Source organism: Ictalurus furcatus, chromosome 22, assembly GCF_023375685.1.
Source record: "Ictalurus furcatus strain D&B chromosome 22, Billie_1.0, whole genome shotgun sequence".
NCBI lineage: Eukaryota > Metazoa > Chordata > Actinopteri > Siluriformes > Ictaluridae > Ictalurus > Ictalurus furcatus.
In genome coordinates, this window is record NC_071276.1 from 8,480,116 (window position 1) to 8,497,747 (window position 17,632).

Here is a 17,632-nt window from a genome sequence, read left to right on the forward strand (position 1 = left end):
ATCACTATGAAGTTTATTCTATGGTTGTCTGGGTGACTAACAAAATGATACGTATAAGAGAAAATGTGATGGTGTCGTTCTGTTGCTGTTAATTTCAGATCGTGAATTTTCAGAAACCAGTGTAGCTCATGACAGTGACCAGTTGCATGCCTGGAATGAGTGGATTCATAATGGTAAAAAAAAAAAACTTAAAAAAAGCCAAAACACATTTTGCATTGCATTTTTGTGCATATCTTTCACAATTATCTCACTAACCCTCTAATAAAATGTTGCATGCTGTTTTTACAGGTATAAGTGCTGAGACACATCACCTGATTGAGCAAGCATTCTGTTTGTCAGATCATGATTTGGCAAGCGCATTACTTCCAGCACACATTCTCATTCTTATGTCCTGTACCATCATGTGTAATTTATTTGTGTTCTAGCTATGTGAGATGACTGCAGGCCACTGGCATATTAGTGTATAAATGCTGCATTGAACAGACTACATTTGTCAAAGTTCAGCAAAAATGAAAATGTTCATGTGATGTAATATACAGGTGATTCCATGCTTATGGCACCGTTTAACCCTGTTTAAATTAATTAACCTTTATTATAATCATTTTTAACATTGAATTTAAGAAAAATATGCATTTAAAATGTGCAATCTTTCAAAAAAAAAAAAATGTTGTTTCATCTTTGTCAGCGATCTCCAAGGCTTCTTTGCTGACAATGGCTCCATTTTGCTTTTAAAAAAAGATTTCTTTTTTAAAGTAAATGTAAACACATAAAAAAAATGGTTAGCTAGTATCCATGCTAGTGTAATGACAGCATTAAGAACATTCTGTTGATTTAAATAAAAATGTTTACTTTCAATTTAGAATTTGGGTGACAGGGTTGTTTGCGAAGTGATCTTGTAAATTATTATCATAATGCCAGTTTTTTTTTTTTTAAACATTTAAAGAATGAGAGAACTTACTTTTCCTCTTCCCATGAACTTTAGGAAATTAGGATGATGCACTCTCCTATACTGGAACATTCCAATTATTTCATAGGGGTTATTGAGGTAATAGGGTTGAGTACATGTGGCACACTAAAATATTCAATATCCTTTATTTAATAACCATTCATGTATGATTATGGAAAAGAATGCTTGCTAATATAATATGATTTTTGAAGTATTTTAAAGATTATTTTTCAAGCTAAAGTGTAGGTGGTGGAGAGGGCCACTTAATCTACAGTATATTTAAAATAATGTTTACATTTACACACATGTAAATATTATAATCAATGGGACACAAATTGAACCATAACTGTGAGATCACCCATGTAATTTGTGTAGTGCTTCTATAATACATAAGCATCTTAGCAAGATTCAAGAGTCTTGAGTATGTTGAATCAGCATTTTTGTTTGCACATACTGTCTTGGAAATGAAGGAGAATAAACATGTGAATGAAACAGAATAAAAATGTGGCTACTGTAAGTTGCCACTCTTCAGCATTTCACCATTAATTTAGAGTTAGACCTCATGAATAAAGACATTAGGTTGTGTGTGTGTGTGTGTGTGTGTGTGTGTGTGTGTGTGTGTGTGTGTGTGTGTGTGTGTGTGTGTGAATGTACTTATTTTAAAGTTCTTAAATGTCTCCAGAACTATTTTACTGCTTTCAACCACAAACATGGTAATCAGTTTAGCATTTGTATGTTTTCTGATTTGTGAATAAATAGTGTCATTTGTGTGATTTCTGTGTTCTCTCTTCATCCTGTATCCACATGTGAAGTGGTGCAAGCATCTAACAAATCATTATTACAGCAACATAAAATGGCTCTGAATAATTTCTCTTTTGGTGAGTTTGTGTGTTTGATGTTCCACACTGCAAACATCACATTAGCTGGCAGAATTGGTCTTTGTTCAGTTAATTAAAATTGCAGTCTTGCATAGATTAGAAATCGGGCTATTTAATTTACATTTGATTGTGCTGAATTGGTAGGGCAAAAGAAGTCAATTTACATTTGCAAAGACTTCTACAGGCAGAATGGACAAAAAAAAAACAAGCATGGTGGCTGATCATGTTCTTGCTTTTTGAAAAAAAAAAACTGATTCATGCAATGAGATGTAATTGAGTTGGTCCAACTTAATTACATCCAATACAGTTTAAATGAAATGGATACATTTATAAAGTGTTTTTTTAATGCTTGTCGAACATACACTAAAACATTTCATTGGAAAATAAATTATTAGGTAGAAATCCTTCTAATTTTATTCCCCTTATATAGAGACAAGAGAGACAAAACTTGGTTCAGATGTTTTTATTTAAAACATATAAAACACATGTGCAATACAGTTATTTACATCAAACAACCATAATTTTAGAAAAAGGAGAAGAAAAAAAGTCAATATGCTAAATAAACATTTGCTGTTTGTTGGTGACTTACTGTATGTAAAACTTTGAAAAAGTATTTAACCAAACCAGCTAGTAATTGTGACAATGAAAGCACACCTTTATAAACCATTTTTTATTTTTATTTTATTTTTTTGCCTTTAAACCTTTATTTGCTGTTTTTGCTTCACAAGAGGGTCACACCAGAAAGCAAAGGTTCACATACTTTTGCCACTCACTGATACACAATATTGGATCATTTTCCTCAATAAATAAATGACCAAGTATAATATTTTTGTCTCAATTGTTTAATTGGGTTCTCTTTATCTACTTTTAGGACTTCTGAAAATCTGATGATGTTTTTGGTAAATTTATGTAGAAATATAGAAAGTTCTAAAGGATTCACTTTCAAGTACCACTGTATGTGTATGGCTTTGTCTAACTCGAAAAAGACTAGATTTAGCAGTTTACTCCGTGTATTAAATGTGCATGGGCTATCTGTGTATGGCCATGGATAGCGATAACTCCCCCTAAAACACACTGCCTAAAACAAATAATACAGATACCTGCTAGCTAGTGAATGCTAGCACATTCACAATCCTAAAAAGAAGAATAGAAAAGTATTATTAGGATACCATATTTAACAAATGACAAAAGTAAATCAGATTATTTGAGCAAATAGGACTTACTCTCAGTAGAGGGTTGCCACGTTCACTTGGTGATGTTCATCAAACTGTGAAAGAGAAGATTTAGATTAGGAGTGGGAACAAGTAATTGAAAGTTCATAGACCTCCTATAAAGTGCATTTGAATACTCATGAAAACAGATGCTTTTATTTACATGGTTCTAAATTTTCCCCAACTCTATATTCACTTAATAGGACACACTAGTACCATTGTCTAATCAATATTAACAGGGCATTGGAATAGGGAGAAAACACTTAAAACATAATTTTTTTTAGCCTTTAATGTGTATTTATCTGTTTTTAATATATTTTACGTTCTGTCCAACTGTTTTTCAATACCTTTATTATGTTTTTTTTATTAATAAAACATTTTATTAATATTTTTATTAATACAATATTATTATTATTAGTTGTTGTTGTTTTTTTTAAAGAGATTAACTACTTTATTGTGCTTGTCATTCAAACAAACAAAACAAAAAAAACCCTATATTTAGATCTGGTTTACCATGTTATTTTGTAGAATTTCAGCCGCCTTCTTTGACTCAAGTGTATGTTAACTGGTGTACTATACAGTAAAAGGTACCACACTGGAAACAAACACTGCAGATATAATACTAACGTTTAGCACCAGTATGTTTTTGTGCATTACAATGCATGCATTTAGGAAACAGCACAACATAATATTACATATTATAAAATGGCGAGAATGCCACAGAACTGGCTAAGCTAAAGTGTGCAGCGCTGAAGTTGATGAGCCAAGTGACGGTCTAGCTAGCTAGTTTTGCAAGTCGGAAAAAGGTACTGGGACAAAACATGAGGCATACTTCCTTAGACTCTGACATCTTGCTGGCCAGAAATTTGTATTGCTAAAATTTGTTCCCTGGGCTAGCAAACTTCTGAAGTTGAACTAAATACTCACTGACAGTGTTAATTTGCACATTGTGTGAGTGAATTTAAGCAAAAGGACGCTTGGAACAATTCACCTCGCTTAACTATTTCAATGTTATTTCATATTTCACTCAACATTATGATATACACATTCTTTGACAGCAAGGTCAATTCTTAACTCAAAAAAACAGATACTTACCAATCTCGAATATCCAACAGCAAGAGCATCAGCCGCATCAGTCCTTGCAGAGACAGCATAAAAAAATGGCGGTCACACACTGTGAGCGTGGCATCTGAGCTTGTCTCGCACATGCGCAAATGGCACTCCCCAAATTAACTAATTTGTGTTACTAATGTGTTAATCAAATTGAAATAAATCTCATAGATGACACTATTTATACATTTTATGTTAGACTGGTTAAATATACTGTACATATGTATTGCTCCTAATTACATATGTTTAAAGAAAGTGAACAAAATTTAAATGTGTCATATCTATGAAGGGCCTGAATAATGTTTGTGTGACTATGTGTGTGTGTGTGTGTGTGTGTGTGTGTGTATTAACCTGTATATGCTTTAATATATGTTAAATCAGATGTCGCCATGTTTTGATCAAGTTACAACGACATTTCTGTGAAATCAATGCAGAGAAACTGATTTTGCATTAAAGGCTACATGGTTTGGTTTTCACTGTGAAAGACACAGTCAGATGTGACTAGCATGGCTATAGGCTTTAGGCTGATGAGCAGAATATGCGCAACTTTTGGAAAAAAATCTGTGCCTTTAATTATCCAAATTTTACCACTCCCACTGTGTTCTTACCTCAGCCTACACAATCACAATAATCAGTATCTAGTCTGCCAATGCTACATCTATAGAACTAAATAGCTTAGTGACTAATACATCTTAGTTCTGAAATATGTACTACATTTTTTTTTTTTTTTGCTGATTTGCACATTTATTTTGACATAGTAATTGAAATATTCCTTCCTCATTATTGTAAAAGTGGTGTGTTTTTGTAATCTAACTTGACTGAATACTGCTATGAATTGTACCACTTGCATTCATGCTGTGTTACTTGTAAGAGGAGTAAATGAGTGTTTCATTTGTGGACTTGTCATTTTGTGCAGTGTGGAAATCAGGCTTGAATACATGCATGAGTGCTGCTTTAGTGCTCTCATATTATTCCAAGCCTTTTGAGCGTCTCCAGGCTGTGAGATGAACACATCTCCCTTGTGTTGTGTGCGTGTGGTTGTGTGTGAGTGTGTGTCTGTGTGTGCACCCGCCTGATGAGATCTAACCCTACGCACTCGTGAAGAGGAGACTGAATGCAGAACAAGCTTGCTTGCAGTGATGCTGCACTGAAGCTGAACACTATCTCATTTACAAGTAAGTGCTCTTTCTCTAATTATCTAAGAATATCTATATTCTCTTGATCTAATTCTATATGTAAATTTGCATTTGTTTTCCTCAGTTGTGAAATAACAATCTCTGCAGAGCATTTTACTGACTTTTGCAATGTATTACTTGTTTTTTAATTGCTTGTCTAAATACCCAGAATCGTTAGAAAAAGCTATAATTGTAACACATTATGAAAAATGTCTGTTTTACACACATCCCATGTGTCAGGGATTTCCTGTATTAATCATTGTGTTTATTTATATCTAGTTATATCACCCCACAGCTCAGAATGAATGAATTTTACTAAGAGCTGGCTTAGTGCCATTAAGAGACTACGTTTGTTTCTTGCTGCAACACTTGAAGGAAGTTTGTAAAAGTAAACTTAGATTTCATAGCAATTTTGAAGAAATTAAGTGTTAAAATTAGAAAAGATTAGGTAATGGTTCGATATTATATAGCTTTACATCACAGTGTACAGATTCCCTGCAGAACAGTGTGCATCTGGCTATTTGTAATTATGCACATACCCTGCACCACTCTACTACAAAGCAAATGCTAATATTACCATCTACAATTATCCAGATACTATAAACAGGAGCCTACAGATGGTGGCCATGAATCTGATCTGCTTTCAGTAATATTAGCTTAATGTAAAGTTCTGGTAGTCATAGTAATAGTACTTATATTAAGCACGTATTGCTCTTTTTTATAAAGCCACAATATAGCATTTGCAAATGCATTTTGCAGAGATACTTTTGGCCAGAGGTAAATTGTTTGTGCCTGTTTTCAGGCATAATTAATCCCTTTCTGCATCAAAAAAGTTTGCTTGTTATATATACGGCAGCCATATGAGCATAAACACAGTTTTGAAGCCTAAACACAATTAAAGCACTGTAGACATTAGTGACAGTCAGACTCTCAAAACAAGATTTTTTTGGTCTGAGCTGTGTGTGCCGGGTTGCTACTGTAGGTGTCTGGTTTACCCTCAAAATTGGGATGCTTTTAAAAAACCATGTGAGTTGGGTTTTTATGCATGTTTACTTGCCATAGATATATTTTATCACAAAATGTATAATAGTGGGAGACTATTTTAAGAGTTTGGTAAAAGAACCAACTAGTTTCAGGGAAACTAGGCGCTCTTCTAACACAGTTCTAAACAACCCTGGTCATAACATATACATCACACAAACACACATTCATTTCCTCAAATCAAACAAAATTCAACACACTAAACAGCAGTTTGGCAAATTTTCCATCATATGGAGCTATCTGTATAATGGCTTGTGACAATGATGAGAAATCTGTCCTCTATAGCTTGTCACACTTCATAACTTGATGAGTACACTTTTTCTTATTATACTGTTTCTGAAGAATGCTGAGGAACTCTGTGGCACCCACCAGTATTAAGTTGGTTTACCTTAATGACTACTGCTTCGTGATTATTGCATTCATTTATCAGTTGGTGTCGTTAATCCTTTGGCATCATCTCCTCTATGCATTCACGTCCCCCACCTGACTAGCAGGGCTGTGCATACTTGGGCTGGAGGAGAGTTCCATCCTTTTTCTCCTCAGGTCAGGTCCTCACTCCGCATTATCAGCTCTTTTTTTTTCTTTTTTTTTTTTTTTTTTTTTTACATTTCTTGCTAAGGGTTAAGGGTGCTAATGTGGTCTAATGGTTTCCCTGACTGTACCATGCACTGTTGGCTACAGAATAACTGCTAACCCAATGACAGAGGTGGGAGTCGGTTTCCTTTCATTCACCCCTCATTCTCCCTGTCAGTCAGTTTCTTCCTCTGCATTTTCACCATACATTGTTCTCCATATCTCCTGCTGTCTGGCCAACCAACCTGTGGCTACATACTTCTAACATACAACTCTGTAATCCTGCAACAGTTATAATTGTGCAGTCAGTGTCTGAACATCGTGAAAGCTGAAAACAGGTTCAAACTATGTGCTTGCTGCCTCGGAATTGACCATCTCCAAGAGGCAGTGTTCAGCTCGTACATCTACTTCACTCACTGCATGCCTGTGCTGACTCAGCATGCCCAACTGACAGATTTGGACTCTTGTTCAGTGACTCAAACGCAGTTTAGGCAATTTGCAATGGAATTCACTATGCCACGGTGCAAAGACTTTGTTGAAAGCTTTAATTCAAGCATGTCCAAACTCAGTTTTACATGCTTAAGCTAGTAAGACTAAGAGTGCATGGTTAAGTTGGTCTGAGTCACATGCCTAACGTCGCTACCTGCCTCGCACCACTGATGGTCTTACCAGACAAAATTCTATGCCCAGATATCTTTAATCATTACCCCTTAACTGGAAAGATCTTTCAGTATCCCATGCACATACACTCCAGGATGAGTTTATTAATAGAGAACAGTTTCTTTAGTTGATGTGGTAGTAGTATACAAAAGCCTCTTCTGGTGTAATACTCTTTACAATTCTAACTACTAAATTCAATTGTCAAAGTAATCACACCCTACTAAATAGGCTGAAATTGTACCTTTTGGGGATAGTTATCATTTTCCTGAATGCTAAATATTTGTGAAGAGAGAATTTAATTATAACATTAATGAACTTGATGATAGCTTTCATTTAATGGGGTGTTGTGAAGCCAAAACAAACACACACCCCCAGCTTTTGGCATTAAGTCCCATTAGCTCACCCACCCGCTGTCTCTGCTTCACGCCAGATGAGTCATGGTTCTCAAGTACTCATTCATGACACTGCAGTCAACCATTACAGAGCTAAGCACTCAGCACATACTGAGTGACTGCAAGACAATAATGAGTTTCCCATAATTTAGTAATGATTGTGTCTAGTAAAGTAGTAATAATGTAGTATAGTAATAATGTCCACAACACACCTCAGACTTTAAATTCTTGGTCATTAGCTACACATACGATGGGATTGCTTCATTGACATATCAGACATTTGTGTATGATGGGGTTGTTCGTCTTAAATAATAATTTTTTAAAAAATTGCAAATGCAAATAACAGAACAAAAAAACTCATTCGAGGTCAATTGCAGCTAAAATGTAGCTTACCCTAATGTATTTTTGATGATGTCCATTGTTGTTTTTTTGCTTTTTGTTTTTTTATCATATAGTCATGCAGAAATTAACATCTAGCTTTACTGTACTTTAACTGATTAGTTGTGTCTGGGATATGTGAAGCTATACAAATGTTTTAACCACTATACTTGTACACTGTTTTTATCTAACACGTATATAAACATGCTGAATGATGTTTCAAAGAAAAAGGCCTTGATTGATGAATGTACGGAGAGATGGCTGTGTGACTGGATGGACTAATGCATTATAGGTGTAAATGTTATAATGATTTTGCCAATCAAATTACTCAAACTGACACAAGAAGGATTGTGAGGATTATTATATATTAATTACAAGTACAAAATCTTCATCTCATATTTGGTCATTTCAGTGATTTTTTTGTGTGTTTTTTCAAAGTATGATGGACGCCTCTGCTCTAGCACTGGTCAAATTAGGTAATCATTAAGTCTGTGAGCACCTTACATGGACACACAGTTATGAAAGCCCACACGATCAGACAACAAGCGTTTCTTAACAGGCTCGCTAACTGATCCTCTGAGTACAAAGCAGGCCTGTTCTTTTCATGTCACAATCGGCAAGTGGAGGGGCTGCGGCTGCGCGGCCTAAAGTGGCCAGTCCATTGAAGGCACTAAAGAGGCATGTAGTGTACAAAGCATGGGTTGTGATAATGGTGCCTGTAACACACAACCAAAATAGGGAATATTCAGTGAGCCAGAGAGGAGAGGCCAGCTGCTGGGACTATGTTGTTCTGTGGAGGTACTTATTGGCCAATAAGATTGGAATCATGCTAAAGCTCCATGATCCAAGAAAAGATAGAAGCACATATGATTACATCTGGTTACCCATTAAATCTGTATAGGTAAATATATGTTAACAAAATATTGCTAAAATGTTAAGAAAAAAACTATGAAGCTAAAAAATAATTGTATCGTATTAAAGATCAAAACTTTAAGGCTTAATATCTCTGTCACATAATTGTGGGATAGATAGATAGATAGACAGACAGAGACACACACACACACACACACACACACACACACACACACACACACACAGTACACATCCATAGTAATCGAATTTAACGGATACCATAAGGGAAATAATATAATTTCATTATATGTGAAGTACAAATCGTAAATAACTGCTAATAAGAGTGGTAAATAAATAAGTAATAAGAGAGACATGCAATATTTTCATAAAGGTAAATTAAATGTGGCTGTTTTGTGTGTTTATTTGTTTTGTTCTGGATTTTTGTTGTTGTTGCATTTCAGAGCACAGATTCCACCATCCAGATGATGAGCTATGCTATGGATAAGTGTGTACAAGTGAAAGGTACAGAGGGAGAGGGCTAGCATGGTGTCTCATCTCCATACCTCAGCCCAGATGATCTGCCCAGTCTGGCTGCTCCTGTTCTCCTATTCTATCAGCATCACCCCGTCTCAATCTGAACTAGGTTTGTATGGTGAAAAAAGCTATATACACTATAGTAAATATACTAACAAACTTATCTTGTCCAACTAAATATGGTGGCCTGCTCAGTTTTACAATACAGTTCTGATATGTAAGGTATCTAGTAATCAAATTCAGTGTGTTCGATTTTTAACTGATGCTCAATACTTCTCTTCCTCTTCGCACCTGTGTCTGGATGATGTAATTTTATAAATTTTATTGTGAAAAAGAGAGGCACAACATTTCAGATTGATAGAATCTAGAACTATAGATTCTGCATTTTATTAAGCAGTGGACACATTTGCACATCTGTCATTGTATTTTCTGAGAGTTTGATTTCATTTGTAATGATAAAGCCCTGATAGCAGAATGTGTCATATGCTAATTTCGCATTTGTTTGCCAAAACATGGTGTTGCTCAGACTGTAACCTAGCAACAGCAGACTTCAAACTACCTGTTTCCTCAGAGTGCGATGTGTTCACTGGGAGCTTTCCCTTTAAGAATTATATTAAATATTTATATTGACTTTTTAGATAATTTCTAAGCAATTGCAGAATAAAATTTTTTTAAACCCTTTCTATGAGCCAGTATGTATTTATGTTTGTACTGGTACATAATTTTTGAACACTTGGGGTTTCTTATGTTGTATTACAGATTGATCATGATTATTGTCACAGAAGAAACAAAAGTATACCGAATAGCACTTAAATAAGGAAAACTAAATCTCAAATCCTAACGAGTACTTTAAAATCAGGGTTTTTTTTTGTTTGTTTGTTTTTTTTTTTTGAAGATAAACATATTATGCTTATAGAGAAAACGTTTAGGGTACAGGGTTAGGGTTTAAGTTTTCATCACAGTGGTTATAAGTTTTCTTTATAACATTTTTTGACTGCCAGCAGGAATAAGGAGGCAGTTGGACAAATGCAGCAGTTAAAACAGTTAGTCTGTCTAAATGTGTCTATATTATGCGAAGGTTGATTAACTCACACAGGGCCATATTCAGAATTTAAGTGTGCACAGTGAGGATTTAATACCAAAATTGTGCACATCGGTATTCAGACCTAAAACATAACTCTGGACTTAAATGACTTCAGCCCCACTGGCTGGCAGTTTGATACAACCATAATATGTCACACAGAAATGTACTGTATATTTTGGGCTATAAAAACGTCTGGGTTACGCATGTAACCCTGTTCCCTGAGAAGGGAACGAAATGTTGTGTGAGCTTCATGCTGTGGGAAGTGCCCTCGTACGTGACTGGTATCTGAAGTCTGTGTGAAATCATGCCAATTTATAGGCCTGCCATGGTCAGGTGATATGGCATTTCACGCGTCGTGTGATTATAAAACCTGTAAACCATGTCATCACCCTCAATTATCTGAAGCAAAGAGATGATTCACAGGCATGCCCCAGTATGAAAAAGCTATGCAACGTCTTGTTCCATTCTCAGGGAACAGGGTTACATGCGTAACACAGACATTCCCTTTCAAAGGGAACTCAACGCTGCATGAGCTATTGAGCTTGAGGTTCACTGCAAGACATTCAAGCAAGGGGTGGAATCCATGTCCAAACTGTACTATCAAACAAATGTGTGTGGCGTAGACCACCCCACCACAGAACACACATCTGTAAGTGTAACCCTTTGGATGAAGCCTTCGAGGAGGAGAACCCCCCCCACCCCCCTAGTGGAATGAGCCCTTATGCCCAGAGGCGTAGCAATACCACACACGCATAAGCAATAGAGATTGTCTCCACTATCCAATTGGAGATGCGCTGTTCTGACACAGCATCACCTCTGCTGTTGCCTCCAAAGCAGACCAGCAACTGCTCCGACTTACGCCACTGTCCAGAACGGTAGACATAAATACAGAGAGCCCTTACTGGACACAGTAGGTGCAATTTCTCTTGTTCCGGTGTGAGGAACAGAGGAGGGCAAAAAGCCTGCAACACTACTGGCTGGGCAGCAGATGTAGGCACTTTAGAAATATAATCCAGCCTAGGATATAGGAAGGCCTTGGCTAATCCCGGGGCAAAGTCAAGGCAGGAAGGGGCAAAAGAGCGAGCTTGTAGATCTCTTACTCACTCAAATGGGGTGTCTGACAGACCTTCCAGGAACACAGAAAAGTTACAGGAAGGTATGAATGGTCTGCCTCAGCCGCCTGACAACACACATAAACCTCGATGTTAGTGGATGTTGTCCCACAGAGGCTCCATCAATAGAGGCATGGCTGGCTGAAATGGCAGCCACATAGACCCTAATTGTAGAAGGAGCAAACCCTGCTGAAAAAACTCCTGGACTATTGTGCAGTCTACTAGCACATACAGTTTTCTCGTGGATGGTGCTCTAGCATTCAACATGGTCTCTATGACCTTGGTTGAGAGACCAGAATCTATGAGCTGGTGCCCCTCAGGGGCCAGACCCACAGTTTCCATAGTTCTGGCTGAGGGTGATAAATCAACCCTCTGGCTTGAGATAGTAGATCCTTGTGAACAGGAATCTCCTAGGGAGTGCCATCTAGCGGGGATATTATGTCCGAGAACCATATTCGAGCTGACCAATAAGGTGCTATTAGCAGCAAACGTAGACGGTCGTGGTCTCGCTAGAATTTGTGGGCGCGATCAGGGGAAAGGCATACAGACATGACCTCGGGCACGTGTGTACAATGGCATCCAGCCCCAATGTTGCTGGAGGAGAGAGGGAGAACCACTGCAGGTAGTGTGTTGTCTCCTCAGAGGCGAACACATCCACTTCCACCTGGCTGAACCTCTATCATAACCTATAGTTTGGTGGTTCTGCCTTTTATGCCTTCTTTTAAGTTAACAATAATTAATTCCATAATTATGAAAGAAATGCAAATAAAAACTTTATTCTCTCCTTTTCCACAAGTTGTTTCACAGTAACTGGTCTCATAAACAGAAAACACATTACTCACATTAACATTAACACATTAACTAAATTCTGAAGAATAAATTAAGATTTCTTAACTTACTGAATGTTATTAATTCATATTAACAGAATTAATTGACTGAAGTCTAAAAAAAAACCTCCTGTTAGGCTCACATTCACTCGCCACAAACAAAGCATTTCTACTTCATCCTTGAACATCAAACTGGTAATATATAATATAAACTTTCTTATTTATTAACATTAACTGGGTATGAAATTTACTACTCTACAAATAAATTTTTTTGTGCAATATATAGTTTTTTGTCAAATTTTGATTTAAATCTTTCAACAGTGTATTGGTGCTTTATTTCAACACGAGCAGCACGGGAAATTCTTTTTTGACTCGATACCAAAATGCCTGCTTCACTGCTGCAGTGTCTGGTGTAAAATTTTATCAGTGCAGAGCTTACAAACTGCAGTTTTTTTTTGTCATTCCACACATGAAACATCATTACACACAGGATGGAATTGATGTGTTCTCCTGCATTCCTTTGATTGACAGGATATAATCGGCCCTGATCATCGTATGTTTTTAAACATCGGTCGATGGCTGATAGCATGAAAATTGCCTATATATCGATGCATCTCTACTTTTATGCCACTCTAGATGAGGGCCGCTCCAGAGACCATGAGCTGGACAACCATCTAAAACCATGGCCCAGCCTGTGAGGGAGGCGTCTGTCATTACTCTCTTGCAATAAGGCAATAATGCCCCTAGACTGTGACCTGATACTAGAAACCGGGGACACCTACAAATTCTCAGAGCACGTAGGCATCGCCATGTGACTCTGATTATTCTTAGGGGTTTCATCCTCAAATGAAACTCCCGACTTTTCAGCCACCACTGAAATGATCTCATGTGCTGCTGCCATAAGCCCCAACAGTCTCTAGTAGAGACTGGAGGGGATGCCCAGACCCAGTTTTACCTTGCTCAATGTTGATAGGATTGACCTTGCACGTGTTGGGGATAGATACGCCCTCATTGTAGTGGAATCCCATATAACCTCTAGAAAAGGCATCCTCTGCTCTGGAGAAAGCATGCTTTTTTGGGGTTCAACCTGAGTACCAAACTCCTCATATGGGCGAGAACATCTCAATGTTGAATCGCCAACTCCCTGGATCGCATCAGAAATAACCATTAATCCAGGTCATTTAGTACATAGATGCCCTGGAGTCGCAAGGGAGCCAGAGCGGCATCAATGCACTTCGTGATGGTGCGAGTGGATAAAGCTAGACCAAAGTGAAGAACCTAATATTGGTATATGCTGCCTCCAAACATGAACCTCAGGAACCTCTGATTACTGGGCAATATTTCTGTGTGGAAATATGCATCTTGTAGATCTATTATAAAAAACCAGTCCTCAAACTGAATCCATGGAACCATAAGTTTGAACGTCAACATCTTGAGCTTGTATGTCCGAAGAGTACAGTTCAGGTGAGACAGATCAAAAATGTACTGGAACTCTGTACTGGACCCAGTAACCTTTTTCTATGGTGGACAGAACCCATGAAAACACATTTGGCAGTAGTTTCCACACTGCCAAATGGTCTTTTAGTGACGTTAACTTTTCCACATTCAGTCAGAGGGAAAGCATCAGATTTCCATTGCCCTGTGACAGCTCACTGACCAGAGGAGACTGAAAACTTGGGATGATATTGGCTAGGGGGCCCTACAGTAATACTGGGGGCTAACTGCCCTAATGACCTCATGTCCCCTTATACCTCCCTCCATGGCCCATCAGGACAGCTCCTTTGTCTGCTTGGTATTAATGATCATTCTTAGATCGGGCCTACTAGCAGGCTGTGATTGTGTCCGCCCGGTCCTCCTGGCTTTCAGCGAGGGGAGGCGGGCCACCACACTTGCCTTCTGTGCCTCCCTCGCACTAGTGCTGGCCTGGGCTCCACTTGTGGATGCAAACTCGACATGACGGGGAAGGAACTGGCTGAACGCCGTTGTTTGCTGTTTCATCTTGCAAAACCTGTCAGCAATGGCATTAACCACACCACCAAACAGGCTGGAAGGTTCAACAGGGGTGCCAGCAGGGAGACCTTATACTTATCCCATATTCCTGAGAGGTTGAGCCACAGGTGCCAATCCACTACGGCTGAAATGATGGACCATTTGCTTGGTCGCCCGAAGAGATAAATCTGTGGCACGGCAAGTTGCCTCAGGCCCATTCCCTCAAACTGTCGAGCTCATTCAGCAGGTCTGCTTGGTAGGCCTGTAACACTGCAATTGTATGCAAGACCCGCTGCCGCATAGGCTTTGCCATCCAATGCCGATGTGGCCTTACATGGCTTGGATGGCAAAGCTGGCCCCTCTAAATGCCATGCCGTCAATGGAGAGAGGTAACTGGCAAGCGCCTACTCCACCTTTGGCATAGCCAAATACTTGTACTATTCATTCCCCACAATGGCCAAATAAGTGTACGCTGCAGGGTTATAAATATGGCTGGTATATTGTTTTCCCCAGAAGCGCGATATTTCATTGTGCACTTCTGGAAAAAAGGGAGTTTTCTGTGGTGTGAGTGAGTTTTTAATTTCACTTGGGAGAAAGTGCTCATCCAGCCTGCTATGAGCTACTTCCTCTTCCCTGGGCCAGTCTAAATTCAACTTTTCTACAGCTTTAGTGATCAGTTCAAGCAACTCTTTATATGACTAAAAGCTGCTCTCTGTTTGTGGTGCACTGGCTCCCCCCCTCTGGCTCCTTGGAGTCAGAGAGAGTGGGTTGACTCTGCATACCAGAAGGAGGAGTCACGACGTGAGCTCCAAAACCCGGAGAGTCGGATACGGAGGACGCAGTAAGAGGTAGAGCAGCACTCATCTCCAGTTCCTCCTCCAGATCCATATGGGATCCCCAGCTCCGAAATCCAACTCCCTTCGGCCAACAACAGAGCGAGCCGAGAGTGGAGCTGCCTAATTGACTTCTTTATAATTTTATTTTTTTAGTGTTCACAATGCGCACAGTCAGCCCCACACACTTCACACACAAAGTGTGTCCATCCATCACCGAAATAAAACAGGAGCACGGAGTAACACAGTTCATGAACTCTGACTCATACTCACAAACAGGTTAGGGATATATATATTCAGTAGGATATATATCTCACCATTCCTTGGTGGATTTGCTAGTGTGCTTAGGATCATTATCCTGTTGAAAGGTCCACTTTCAGTTCATCTTCAACTTTTGGACAGATGGCCTCAGATTATCTTCAAGCACTCTTTGATATGATGCAGAATTCATAGTTGAATTAATGAATGCAAGCTGTCCAGTCCCTGAAGCAGCAAAGTAACCACAAACCATAACATTTCCACCACCGTGCTTCACAGTTGATATGAGGTGATTCTCCTGAAAAGCTGTCTTTGGTCTGTGCCAAGCTGTTACTGTGGCCAAACAACTCTATCTTTGATTAGTCTGTTAAGAGCACATTATTCCAAAAAGCCTGGTCTTTGCCTATATGCTCACTGGCAAACTGTAGTGTTGCTTTAATGTTCTTTTTAGACAGCAAAGGCTTTTTCCTGGCATGCCTCACACGCAGTAATCCCAAAAAGGTGGTTTCTGTGTGTACAGTTTAGATCCACATAATCTGAAATACACATTTCAAACACATTTCACACGTGGCCGAGGTCATGTCTGTATGCCTTTCCCCCGATCGCGCCCAAAGGTTCTAGCGAAACCACGACTGTCTGCTGCTAATAGCACCTCATTGGTCATCTCAAATATGGTTCTCGGACATAATATCCCTGCTAGACGGCACTCCCTAGGAGATTCTTATTAACAGGGATCTGCTATCTCAAGCCAGAGGGTTGATTTATCACCCTCAGCCGGAACTATGGAAACTGTGGGTCTGGCCCCTGAGGGGCACCAGCTCATAGATTCTGGTCTCTCAACCAAGGTTGTAGAGACCATGTTGAATGCTAGAGCACCATTCATGAGAAAACTGTATGTGCTCATATGGCGAGTTTTTGTCTCGTGGTGTATGGAATGTCAGTTAGACCTAGTAGACTGCACAATAGCTACAGTCCTGGAGTTTTTTCAGCAGGGTTGGCTCCTTCTACAATTAATCTCTTTCTGATTGTAGAAGCATGGACTTTGACACCAACAGCTGCGAGACTTACTATCAGATCCTGTGATGAAAATTTGGGGCTCTTGGAGACTTCTTTTTGCATTAGGAAAGGGGACCATGTGTTGTAGGTTCTATGTTAACTATCTTAGCAAGTGAAAATATCTTGAATATGGTCAAATATTATAAATATAAGAAAATATTTCTTATTATTAAACCTTAAGAGATTGTTATAAATCAAATATAATATTTCCACATTTTAAGCTTTAGATTTTCTTATTCTATTAACATTATTCTATTATTCGATTATGCTTTTTTCTTCTTTCTGGAAATAAATCCTTAAATTCTAAAAAAAAAAAAAAAAATGTGTGACGCACAACATTTTGTCCTGATTGATAATTGCTTTAATTAGATGCAGTAAAACCTCCTCCTCCTCCTCCTCCTCATCATCATCATCATCTCTTTAAAAAAATATTTTTGGTGTGTTATGATTTGTTGTTGTTGTTGCTGTTGTCAGGTGGATATAGAGAAACTAGTCTTAAGCTGTTTGGCAGTATTTTTTAAATGTTGGTGTCAGTAAGATGTGCGTTGTTTCTTGTCAGCTTTGTGGTGTTGAGTTTGTGAGGACTGAGGACTGGTTTGTAAAAGTAAATTTTGTACAAACAAACAAACCCATTTCAGGTTATGTGGATCTAAGCTGTAAACACAGAAGCCACCTTTTTAGGATTGTTATAAGTCCGAGATTCTGATCCCTCTTTTATTTTAA

At 38.4% G+C, this 17,632-nt stretch overlaps 1 protein-coding gene across 1 annotated transcript in view; it reads left to right on the forward strand.

Moving 5' to 3' along the window:
• Nucleotides 1–4,949: 4,949 nt before the first annotated feature.
• The window catches only part of LOC128625625 (hemicentin-1-like), a 30,099-nt gene continuing 17,416 nt past the window's right edge, over nucleotides 4,950–17,632 (forward strand). The window contains exons 1-2 of the mRNA XM_053654107.1: nucleotides 4,950–5,320; nucleotides 9,678–9,859. Of these exons, the coding sequence (XP_053510082.1) occupies nucleotides 9,760–9,859 (100 nt within the window). The 5' untranslated portion in view covers nucleotides 4,950–5,320; nucleotides 9,678–9,759. The remainder of the gene's footprint in view (nucleotides 5,321–9,677; nucleotides 9,860–17,632) is intronic.